Source organism: Hypanus sabinus, chromosome 6, assembly GCF_030144855.1.
Source record: "Hypanus sabinus isolate sHypSab1 chromosome 6, sHypSab1.hap1, whole genome shotgun sequence".
Taxonomy (NCBI): Eukaryota; Metazoa; Chordata; class Chondrichthyes; order Myliobatiformes; family Dasyatidae; genus Hypanus; species Hypanus sabinus.
In genome coordinates, this window is record NC_082711.1 from 19,244,283 (window position 1) to 19,256,882 (window position 12,600).

At 40.9% G+C, this 12,600-nt stretch overlaps 1 protein-coding gene across 7 annotated transcripts in view; it reads left to right on the plus strand.

Moving 5' to 3' along the window:
- The window catches only part of LOC132395344 (NEDD8 ultimate buster 1-like), a 39,437-nt gene that overhangs the window by 23,480 nt on the left and 3,357 nt on the right, over nt 1-12,600 (plus strand). For all 7 annotated transcript variants that reach the window (XM_059971805.1, XM_059971809.1, XM_059971806.1 and 4 more), the window contains 6 exons: nt 872-1,058; nt 1,245-1,352; nt 5,118-5,270; nt 8,597-8,746; nt 10,301-10,390; nt 11,587-11,758. In XM_059971805.1, the coding sequence (XP_059827788.1) occupies nt 872-1,058; nt 1,245-1,352; nt 5,118-5,270; nt 8,597-8,746; nt 10,301-10,390; nt 11,587-11,758 (860 nt within the window). The remainder of the gene's footprint in view (nt 1-871; nt 1,059-1,244; nt 1,353-5,117; nt 5,271-8,596; nt 8,747-10,300; nt 10,391-11,586; nt 11,759-12,600) is intronic.

The following is a 12,600-nucleotide window of genomic DNA, read 5'->3' on the forward strand; positions in this document are numbered from 1 at the left end:
AGAAGAGTTAGAAATGTACTCACCAAATACTTTGACCCATAACTTACTGAATAAATAAGTATACTCACTTTGCCTTGTTTTCTGTCCTTGTTCGTGTGAAGGTGGTTTACCTATTTATACAAGTACTTCTCTGACAATAGATGTGTAACAGCCTAATGTAACATTGTATAGAAATACAAGATAATACTGATGCAGACATACACATTTAACAAGGGGCTTTATTAATGCAACAGAGTTCATCAGTTTTTCAATGTTCGTCGTCAGCCGGGTCATACCGTCCATGAACTCCGTCGGTTGCCTCCATACGCTCCAGTATTTGTTCTTTTTACTTTTACGTCCTCCTGCATGAGACCCAACAGCTGTCCGTCTTTTGAGTTTTTCTAGTCTGTAACTGAACAAGCACGCACTGTCTTTCACAGCGAGATTCGACACCAAACATGTCCCTTGTTTTCGGTAGATGTGTTCTGTGCATGCACAGTAGGAGGAAATTCGCTGAAGTATCTGTTTCAATGTGGACTGAGATATTTTTAAAAACACATGGTGTAGACGCCTGTCATTTTTATTCAAAACCAGCGTTTTCAAAATTATCCAGTCGAGTGTGGACGTAGCCTTGCTGCATTCATCCAGTATTTTGTGTGTTACCTGGTACAGAAAGTATTACGTTTATACAGAAAAGTGTTTATATAGTGGTATAGTGCCTTTTATGATGCAAGCATGTCCTAAGTACTTTCCTCTTGAACTGCAGTTGCTATTGAATTGTTAAGTATCCCTCCCATTGTAAACACGTAATTTACAAAGCAGACTTCAAACTTGCCCCCAGCTGTAATGTTTTCCTGTAATTTGAAGTATTGATATGGAATTTGCATCTTAGAAAATGTGGGTCTGAGCTCCTGAACACCGTAGATAACCATGCAGTTCTACAACTGGAAATCGTGTGGTGTTTTCTTCAGCTGGAGCAGCTCGACTGTCTTCGTGATGCAGAAGAGAGACTAAAACGAGCCCAAACTCGGCTGAATAACTGCTATGGGGAGAATCTGGAGCGACTTTATAACCTGAAGGTCTATTCTCCATCTATTTTTAAAACTTGTCGGATAACCTTGCTCTACTTTTTCAGAAGTTAACTATTGCTTCAGTGCCTATCTTAATTTACTGCTTAAGGCAAAATTGTATAAGGACATTTGTAAACATTGCCTGGGGGAAGACCTCCTCTTAGCTTGCTTACGTGCCCATATTCTTTTTTGCAGGGCAGCACTGCCAATGAGCAGGTGCTGTACTTGCGGCTGATGCTGCTTCAGGGAGTGGTGTTGTTTCACAAAGGAAAACTGCAGGAGGCAAGGAATCATCTGAATGAGGTGTGGATTTTATCTGTCTTCATTTCTTTGTAATTATTAACTTTCTGCTTAATCAGACATAAGCCATTGGAGCAGAATTAGGCCATTTGGCCCATCAAATCTGCACTGCCATTCTATCATGGCTGATTTATTATCCCTCTCAACCCCATTCTTCTGCCATTGACTTGAAACCTTTGACTCCCTTACTAATCAAGAATCTATCAATCTCTCCTTTAAATATACCCAGTGACTTGACTTTCACAACTATCTATGGCAATGCATTCCACAGTTTGATCATAAGACATAGGAGCAGAATTAGGCCATTCAACCCATTGTGTCTGCTCTGCCATTCCATCATGCCTGATCCGGGATCCCACTCAACCCCATACACCTGCCTTCTCCCCATATCCTTTGGTGTCCTGACCGGTCAGGAAAATTATCAACTTCTGCCTTAAATATACCCACAGACTTGGCTTCAACTGCAGTCCGTGGCAGAGCATTCCACACATTTATTACTCTCTGGCTAAAATAATTCCTCCTTACCTCTGTTCTAAAGGGTCACCTCTCAATTCTGAGTCTGTGCCCTCTAGTTCTGGATACCCCCGCCATAGGAAACATCCTCTCCACATCCATCCTTTCAATATTCGGTAGGTTTCAATGAGATCCCCCCACATTCTTCTAAATTCCAGTGAGTACAGGCCCAAAGCTGCTAAACACTCCTCATATATTAACCCCTTCATTCCAGGAATCATCTTTGTGAACCTCCTCTGGACTCTCTCCAATGACAACACATCCTTTCTGAGATACAGTGCTAAGTGCAGCCTGTCCAGTGTCTTTAACATGTTCAACATTATCTCCTAACTTTTATATTCTATTCCTCTTGAAATAAATGCCAACATTGCATTTGCCGCCTTTACCACAGATTCAACCTGTAAATTAACCTTCTGGGAGTCTTGCATGAGGACTCCTAAGTTCCGCTGCACCTCTGATGTTTGAATTTTCTCCCCATTTAGATAATAGTCTGCACTATTGTTCCTTTTACTAAAATGCATTATCATACATTTCCCAAAACTGTATTCCATCTGCCACTTTTTTGCCCAGTCTTCCAATTTGTCTGAGTCCTGCTGCAATCGCGTTGCTTCCTCAGCAATACCTACCCCTCCACCTATCTTCGTATCATCTACAAACTTTGCCACAAAGCCATCAATTTCCATTACCTAAATCATTGACAAACAATATGGAAAGTAATGGTCCCAAATATTGACCCCTGAGGAACACCATTAGTCACCGGCAGCCTCCTCCCTGTCAGCATTCCTCTATCCATGCCAGTACCTTTCCTGTAATACTATAGGGTTTTATCTTGTTAAGCAGCCTTGTGTGGCACCTTATCAAATGCCTTCTTAAAATCCAAGTGACATTCACTGCCTCTCCTTGCACCCTGCTTGTTGCTTCCTCGAAGAACTCTTAACAGATTTGTCAGGCAAGATTTCCCTTTACAGTAACCATGCTGACTTTGATTTATTTTGGCATTAGTCGTCTTCTGGCTAAATAAATTCCTCATCATCCTGTTCTAAACACCCTTGATCCTGGTTCTAGATTCCCCAACTGTTGGAAACATTCTCTCCACATCCACTGTATTTAGGTCTTTCAGTATCCAATCCCCATCATTCTTCTATATTCCAGTAAATACATGCCCAGAGCCATTAGGTGCTCCTTGTATGTTAACCCTTTCATTCCATGGATCCCACAGTGATGTTTGCTTTATTTAGCAGCAATCTACTTTGGGGTAGAAGCTCCCCCTCAGTTACCCAGGAGAATTGTGAATGTGAATTGGCTCTGTTGTACCCTACTTCTGAAATTTGGGGCCAATTGCCTTCATCCATAGAAAGCTCATCCAGTTTCTCCCAAAGTTAATGATGGGGAAAGAACTTCTAAACTTGACAGAAGGATTACAATCAGCCACCAGTATGTTATGGTATTGAGCACTGGTCAGTAACATCTGATTTCTTCCCCTTGTCTTTTATTTTTTTCTTAAAAAAACAAGGCCTGGTGGCACGGAAGCTGGGAAAGATAGTGAAGATAGTGTTAGGATTTGATTAATTGCCATCTTTCCGAACTGTTATGGGTTTTTCAATGCTTTTGACTGACACATTCAAAATCTATTAAAAGTGAATTTTTTTAAATTTAGTGTCAAAACACTAAGTATGAATCACAAAGTTCAGACATAAAGACACGAAGTATTACCCCTTTGCCTGCTCTTTAAATTTGGCTTATGTTATTTTTCAGTTTAAACCTTTCCAAAAATGATTAATAGCTATCATTTATAAACAGTTAGTGAATGCTCGCATGTCACCTAATGATAGGGTTCAACGCACTTGGGAAGTAGAACTTCAACATTCACTTTCAGATAATCAATGGAGTAAAATTTATTATTTAGTCAATAATTCATCTATCCGCGCACGCCATATCTTAATTCAGTTTAAGATAGTACACAGGGCCCATATGTCCAAAGATAAATTGGCGCATATTTTTCCTAATATAATATTCCTAACATTATCAAATGCTTTGCTAATGTCCGTGTAGACCACATCCACTGCCCTACCCTCATTAATTTCTTTTGTCACCTCTTTAAAAAAACTCAATCAGGCTCGTGAGGCACGATCTTCCCTTCACAAAGCCATGTTGACTATCCATGAATAGACTGCACTTCTCCAAATGCTTGTAGATCCTATCCTTAAGAATCCTTTCCAGTAGTTTGTAGACCACCGACATAAGACTCACCAGTCCATAGTTCCCAGGTTTCTCCCTATTACCTTTTTTAAACAAGGGAACTACATTTGCCATTTTCCAGTCCTCCAGCACTTCCCCTGCAGCCAAAGAGGATTCAAAGATCATGGCTAATGCTCCTGTGATCTCTTCTCTCAATTTCCACAACAAGCTGGGGTGTATCATATCCGGCCCTGGGGACTTATCAATCTTAATGTTTTTAAGAAGATCCAGCACTTCTGCCTTAATCTCCACATTGTCCAGCACACAGGCCCGCTCTACTTCGACCTCATCCTGATCAAGATCCTTTTCACTAGTGAATACTGAAGCAAAGTATTCACTTAGGACCTCCCCAACCACCTCTGCCTCCAGGTACATGTTACCCTCTTTATCCTTTAGCAGTCCCACCTTCATTCTCATCATCCTCCTATTCTTCACATACGCATAGAACGCCTTGGGGTTCTCCTTAATTCTACATGCCAAGGCCTTCTCATGCCCCCCCTTCGAGCTCTCTTAAGTCCTTTCTTTAGCTCCTTCCTGGCTTCCCTATATTTCTCATAAGCCCCTCCTACTTCCTGCTTCTTATATCTAACATGTGCTTCCTTTTTCTCTTGATGAGTTGCCTCACATGTTTCTCAGACACAGTTCCCTTTTCCTACCATTTTTCCTTGCCTCAGTGGGACAAACCTATCCTGAACCCAGCTCAAGTGGTCCCTAAACTTCTCCCACATTACTTCTGTGCTTTCCCCTTTGAACATCTGTTTCCAATTTATTCTTGCCAGTTCCTGCCTCATCCCTTCAAAGTACGTGGATTGTAACCATGTGCTGTGTGTTGCTATGTGTTATGTTTTGCACCTTGGTTTCAGAGGAATGATGTTTCGTTCATCGTATCATGTATGGTTGAATGACAATACAGTAACTTGAACTTTCACCATCAGTTTGATTGCTCCCCCAAGTATCATCTCATCCCGAGTTTAATGACGCTCTTTCATAATTCAGCTCTTGGTTTTCTTTCTTCAGGCAGAAGTATTATTGGCAAAGCTCTCTGTGGATGATAAAAAGGTTGTACAACTTATGAGTCTTGGGTTCACGGCCCAGGAGGCACGGTTAGGTTTGCGGGCCTGTGATGATGATATCAACTTGGCTGCCTCGCATATCTACCAGAGAAGAGAGGTAACTATAATATTAGGAGTCTCTAGTAGTCTTTCCAAGCATGTTTCTAATTGTTGACTTGTTTGTCATTGGTTCAGAAGTTTAAATTACACTTCACACTGCCTTGGACAACATCAGAACCACATTCTTCCCTCTTCTCCCCCCCCCCCCCCCCACACCCTCTAGTCATTCTCTCTTCTCCCTCCTTCCATCAGCAGAAGATATAAAAATTATCACTATTGAGTTCAAGGGCAGCTTCTATCCCCCTGTTATTGCAATCTTGAATGACATCTTGTACAAAAAATAAAACTCATGATCTCACAGTCTGCCTCATCATGGACCTTGCACCTTATTGCCTACCTGCTCTACGCTTTCTCAATAACCGTTAACAGTTCAGAAACAGTTATTACCCCACAGCCACCGGGTTCCTGAACCAGCATGGATAATTTTACACCACAACTATGAATTGATTCTACAGTCGACAGGCTCACTTTTAAGACTCTTAAGAACTCGCGCTACAGTCAAAAACTATGGCACAAGCAGGCATTTTGGCCCATCTAGTCTGTGCCAAGCCATTTAAACTGCCTACTCCCATCAACCTGTACCTAGACAATGTCCTCCATACCTCTCTTATCCATGTACCAATCCAAACTTTTCTTAAATATTGAAATCTAGCTTGTATGCACCACTTGTGCTGGCAGCTTGTTCCACATTCTCATGACCATCTGAATGAAGAAGTTTCCTCTCGGGTTTCCCGTAAACATTTCATCTTTCACCCTTAAACCATGACCTCTGGTTATAGGCCCACCCAGACTCTGTGGAAAAAGCCTTCTTGCATTTACCCTATCTGTACCCATCATCATTTTGTATACCTCTATCAAATCTCCCATCAATACTCTACATTCTAGGAAATACAGTTCTAACCTATTCAATGTTTACTTGTCACTTGAGTCACCCACTCCTGTCAACATCCTTGTATATTTTTTCTGTACTTTTTCAACCTTATTTACATCTTCCCTGTAGGTAGGTGACTAAAACTGCACACAATACTCCAAATTAGACCTCACCAACATCTGTACAACTTCAACATAACATTCCATCTCCAATACTCAGTACTTTGATCTATGAAGGCCAATGTGCCAAAAGCTTTCTTCACAGCCCTATCTACTTGTGAAACCACTTTCAATTAATTATGGACCAGTATTCCCAGATGCGTTTGTTCTCTCGCACTCCTTAGCGCCCTACTGCTCACTGTGTGAGGCCTACCCAGGTTGGTCCTCAAAGTGCAACACCTCAAACCTGTCTGTCCTAAATTCCACTTGCCTTTTTCCAGCTGGACCAGATCCTGCTGTAAACTTTGGCCTTCCTTGCTGTCCAATACACTGCTATTCTTGGTGCCCTCCCAAAATTTGCTGATTCAGTTAACCACATTATCATCCCAGATTGTTGATATGTTCTCAGTATTCTTAATTTATTTGCATAATTTGTTGTCTTTTGCACATTGGTTGTTTATCTTTGATGCATAGTTTTTTGTAAATTCTGTTCCATTTATTTTCCTGTAAGTGGCTGCAGGAAGATAAATCTTTAGATTGTATATGGTAACATTCATACTTTGATAATATTACTTTGTCTACATTGTGTTTTATTATTATTTTTCCCTCGGTACTATCTGCTTCGTTACTGTGCATTCCACATCCTGACCAGTCGATTAGTTTATTGGCCCCTATAATGAGATACAGTGGAAAAGCTTTGCTGTGCATAGAGGTCATTTCACAACATGTTTTGAGACCACAAGACATGGGAGCAGAATTAGGCCGTTTGGCCCATCAAATCTGCTCCACCATTTCATCATGGCTGATCCATTTTTCCTCTCAGCAGCATCTCCTTCATCTTACCCCCCCGCCCCAAAATCCCTTAATTCCCTGACCAATCCAGAATCTATCAACCTCTGCCTTAAATAGACATAAAGAATTGGCCTCAACTGCTGCCTGTGGCAACAAATTCCACAGATTCACCACTCTCTGGCTAAAGAAATTCCTCCTCATCTCTGTTCTAAAATGATGACCCTCTATTCTGAGGCTGTGTCCTCTGGTCTTAGATTCTCCGACCATAGGAAACATCCTCTCCACATCCCCTCTGTCAGTGCCTTTCACTATTTGATAGGTTTCAATGAGGTCAGAATTCTGTATTCAGAATTCTAGTGAATTCTAGTGCAACCATCAAACACTCTTCATCAGACAAGCTATTCAATCCTGGAATCATTTTCATGAACCTTCTCTGAACCCTCTCCAGTTTCAGCACATCCTTTCTAAGATAAGGGGCCCAATACTGCCTCACCAGTGCTTTATAAAATCTCAGCATTACATCCTTGCCTTGAGGTCATATTTGGTAAGGAGAGAAATTACATGACAGAGTAGCTTAGGAAAAGATGGATGTGGACTCAACAGGCTGGGCATCATTTTACTTCATTCTGTAACCATTCTTCTGAAAGACACAACTAGTGCGTACCTAGCTGGCTGGCATGATAGACATATGGTTTTATCAAACCCTGTATTTTGTATGTGCCTTTGGCATACTTCTTTGCTATTCTACAAGGTAGTTGGTCTATTCACAACGAAAAATAAAAGCAGTAAATTCTAGACTATCAATCAAGTGTCATTTATTGGAGATAACAGTTGATAAATTTTCTATTTAGTTACTGCTATAGAGCAACAATGGGATCAGGACTATAGTGGTATCTTTATTTTTATTTAATTTTATAACATTTGTATATAATAACTAAATTATTTTTATATTTATTTATAATTGAATATTGTCATTTTTGCTCCATGCAGCACCAACATGCCATAGCAAGTTCTTAATTCATAAATGTATATGGTGAATAACCTTGTTCCTTGATATCATCTCAAAGGGAAAATGGGGAGATTAGTAGAAACATAGTCATATGGTGAGACCAAATAAGAACCATTCATCTTTAGATGAGCACAGCAAGTAAAATTAAAGATCTAATCAGCTACAGTACTTATTCAGCCTATCTAGGCACTGACATTAATGCTTGCTTGGGAAGTGGGCAAACACATTGATAGATTAAAAGCACCACTGTAGGTCTGCTAGGAAACATTACTTTACACCTAGCCACATCATATTAGATCTGTATCATCATGGTTTGAATAGACCCTGTGCCAGGCCCACTCTCCATAGGCATCTCTTCCTCCAATTATCTCTTTTTTTATTCATGCTTTCTTTTTTCCATTTTTATTTTTTTGAATGACCAAAATTTGATTTTAAGAATTTCTGTTTTAGCTTAAGGGCATGAGACGTTTGATAGTATGTTGTGTATCTTGCAGGAGAAAGCTGAAATAAGAGGAAAAGAGAGAGCAGAAAGGAAAAGGAGAAAGCAAGAAGCTATAAATTCCCTCATTGCCATGGGCTACTCAGAAAAAGCTGCTACCAAAGCATTTCGATCGGCCAACAATAACTTGGAACGTGCAATGGAGGTCAGTCAATCCCACTGTGCTGTGACACTATGTTTCATTCGTACATGGGAGGAAAAAGATGCACTGTGTTCTTCTTCCTAATCTGGGTCCAAAGCTTGGAGAAATTCTGGTTTCAACTTGCCATCAATCCCATGGAAAAGTTTCACAAACATGAAATTCTGCAGATGCTGGAAATCAAGAGTAACAGCCACAAAATGCTGGAGGAACTCAGCAGGTCAGGCAGCATCTATGGAGGGGATAAATGGTTGACGTTTTGCATCAAGAACCTTCATCAGGACAGTTTCACATGTAGAAGCTTGTCACGGGCATTACTGAAATTGATGTCAACTATATCCATTGCTCTCATCAATACACTTTTCTAACCACTTTAAAAGCTCATTCAAATTGGTCAGACTGGCTGTCTCCCAAAAAAAACATGCTGTGACAATCACTTGTTAATTCCTGCCTTTTTCCAAACACAATTTAATCCTGTGCCTTGTAACTATGGACAAGTTTTGTTGTAATTGTGCACACAAAGGTGTTCTGGCTGTTGGAAGGGCAGAAGAAGAGGTGGAAGAAACTCCTTGGCTCGAAATGTCAACTGTTTATTTCCCTCTGTAGGTGCAGCCTGACCTGAGTTCATAGGACAATACAGTAGAGACCCTTCAATCTAACGCTTCCCTCCCACACACATAGCCCCCCCCCCATTTTTCTATCATTCCTCCAGAATTTTGTGTGTGTACTGCTTGCTTGTATCCTGATTGGGCTTATCCTACTGACTACGCCAAGGTGTATAAGATGATGAGAGGCCTTGATTATGTGGATGGTCAGAGGCTTTTCCCCAGGGCTGAAATGGCTAGCACGCGAGGGCACAGTTTTAAGGTGCTTGGAAATAGGTACAAAGGAGATGTCAGGGGTAAATTTTTTTATGCAGAGGGTGGTGAGTGTGTGGAATGGGCTGCCAGCAACAGTGGTGGAGGCACAGACAATAGGGTCTTTTAAGAGATTCCTGGGCAGGTACATGCAGCTCAGAAAAATGGAGAGCTATGGGTAACCCAAGGTAATTTCTAAGGTAAGGACATGTTCGGCCTGTATTGTGCTGTAGGTTTTCTATGTTATGGACTAAATGTTGTGGCTTACACTCCTGGTTACTGTGTCAGTCAGAAATGAGCAGAGTGGCAGCAGAAACAACACTGATCCTGCCAGGTGAAGTACATGGGCCGTCCTTCAGCTCCATCACTGCAACCTATGGGCCTCATTGTTTGAAGATGTGGCCCAGTACTTGCCCTTGCCATCCCCAGCACCTCTTCATGGCTGCTCTTACTTTTAGCAGCTCTGAGGGATCAACTAGTGAAGAACACTAGATTCCTCAGTCATCCTACAAAGTGCACGGAGCTGTATGTAGTGAATGGTGTATGTAGTGCGCGTAGTTATAGGTAGTGAATGGTGACACAGTAGCAAGGCTGTTAGCATAATTACTTCACAGCATCAGCGATCGTTGATAGTTTGATTCCCTTCGCTATCTGTGTTGCAAAATTTTGAAGGGTCCTCAAAACTCCCCATGTATTTTCTTAGATACTTCAGTACAGCTCTGAACATGTCTACGCGGAGGATGAAGCTGGACCAAGTTACAGTGCGCAAATCTCTGATGAAATGATTAATCAGGTCTGTTTCTGTTTCCCATTTTGTATAATTTGCACAAGCAAGTTGAATTACTGTTTACTTCTGAATCTGCAATAGGTCGTTGCTGTTCTAACCACATCACATATTCCTAGTCAAGATTCAACATTGTTCGTTCTTCAGTACTGAGTGTAAAGGAGAACAAAATGATTGTTATTCTGGATCAGATGCAACATAAAATGTAATAAACATAAAGAACACAATAAATATAAAAGCAATCCTATACAATATAATATACATGTGACTGTTACCTAGTTTCCACTCCGAGTTAATTTTTCCCCTTCTGGGGTTCAGTTACATGGCTGTGACCCTTTTCATGGAAGTAGGCATCATGTTCTCTCTTAATTTCATATTTTAACTCAATCCTTTCATTGCTATAATGGGAAGAGAAGCCACAATGTGATATTCCTTCACCTCCCACAGTTGTGTTTTTTTTTCCTCTTTCCTATTAATGCTGTAGTTGACAAAGTTTACTTGAGTGTAGAGCTTTGTGCGTGTATGCTGTAAGTAGTAGCAGATTCATCTGTTTAGATGTTTATTCCACAGAGTAATGTTGAATTGGAGTTGAGGGAATCACCAGTCAACAACTGAGCTAGTGTGTGACACAGTGTAGTGGTTAGTGTAGCACTATTACAATGCCAACAACCTCAAAGTTGAAAGTAAAGTTATTATTAAAGTGCACATATCTCACCATATGCAACACTGAGATTTGAAAGGCAGGAAATATCAACACTTAAGAAGCACCTAGATGAACATTCAAATCACCAAGACAAAGAGAAAGCTGTGGACCAAGTATTCTTAAATGGTATTAGTATGGTTACTGATGGACATGGTGGGCTGGAGGGCCATTTCTGCCTTTTACGGGAGTAAACAGGAGCACCCGGGAGAAACTCTGAGTCAGAGAGAGCTCGTACTCAGCACAGAAAGCAGAGGTCAGAATCATCTATTATTTAGGAGCTTGTAGATTCAATGTGCCAAATTGCCTCGTTCAGTGCTCTTAATATTCTGATTCTAATGCAGTTTCATTAAAGTGATAGCCATATATAGAAACACAAATGGGCAGGAGAAGATCTGAAAGTTATTTTTAATTCCTGATCCTGCTGATATTACTGACTGCAAACAGTCGTAAGTAATCTATTTGGTAACGTCTTCTGTCTTTGCTTTCAAAAAAATACATATAGGTGGCATTCTTGGGTTTCGATCACTCTGCTGCAGAGATCGCCCTGAGGAGATTTAATGGCGATATTGAACGTGCGGTTCAGGCATTAATAAATCACGGTGGCTACCTTCCTTCAAGTCTGCTTAATTCACCCCCTTCATCGTCATCGTCACCAGAGGATATGGAGGTTGAAGGTAATTATGATGCATTGGCTGACAAAGCTGAACCATGCTTGGCAGAGGGTGAATATGGAAAAGTATTGAAAGAAACGATCAATAGGCATGATGATCATGACCTCCAAAACCCTTCACCAACATTGAATTATTTTTTATTGTGTCACTCTTGTACTAGAGGGAACAAGCAAGCTACTTGCAACATAAATATAACAGAGGTGTTTAATAGGCACATTCATGTGTAGGAAATGAAAAGACATTGTGTAAGCAGAAGAGATTGTTTTGTTGGGAATTTGATTACTAATTTAATTAGTTTGGAATGCCAATGTTGACAGTAGGGCCTGTTCCTGTACTGTACTTTTGTGTCCATAGGTGAGCTGCACAAAATGCATCCAGGTTATGGTGCCACCGTGTGCTGCCTCAATCCACCTGCTATTGGAATCCCTCATCCATGTGTATTACTTAGTCCTACTACTCCAACATCTCTACAAACTAATCCTGTGCTCCAACGTCCAGAGCATTCTGGTTACCTCGCATAGGAGGTTCACGAGGATGATTGAAGGGGTTAATGTATGAGGGAACGTTGGGCCTGTACTCACTGGATTTTAGAAGAATCCGTGGGAATCTCATTGAAACCTACCGAATGTTGAAAGAACTAAATGGGGTGGATGTGGAGAGGATCTTTCCTATGGTGGGGGTGGCCAGAACTAGAGGGCACATGGATCCAACCTCAATCTACATTGTTAAAGCCTTGCACCTGATTGTCTACCTGTGCTGCACATTCTCTGTAACTGTAACACTTTCTACATTCTATTATTGCTTTCCCCTTGTACTACATTGATATTCTGATGTGATGAAAGGTA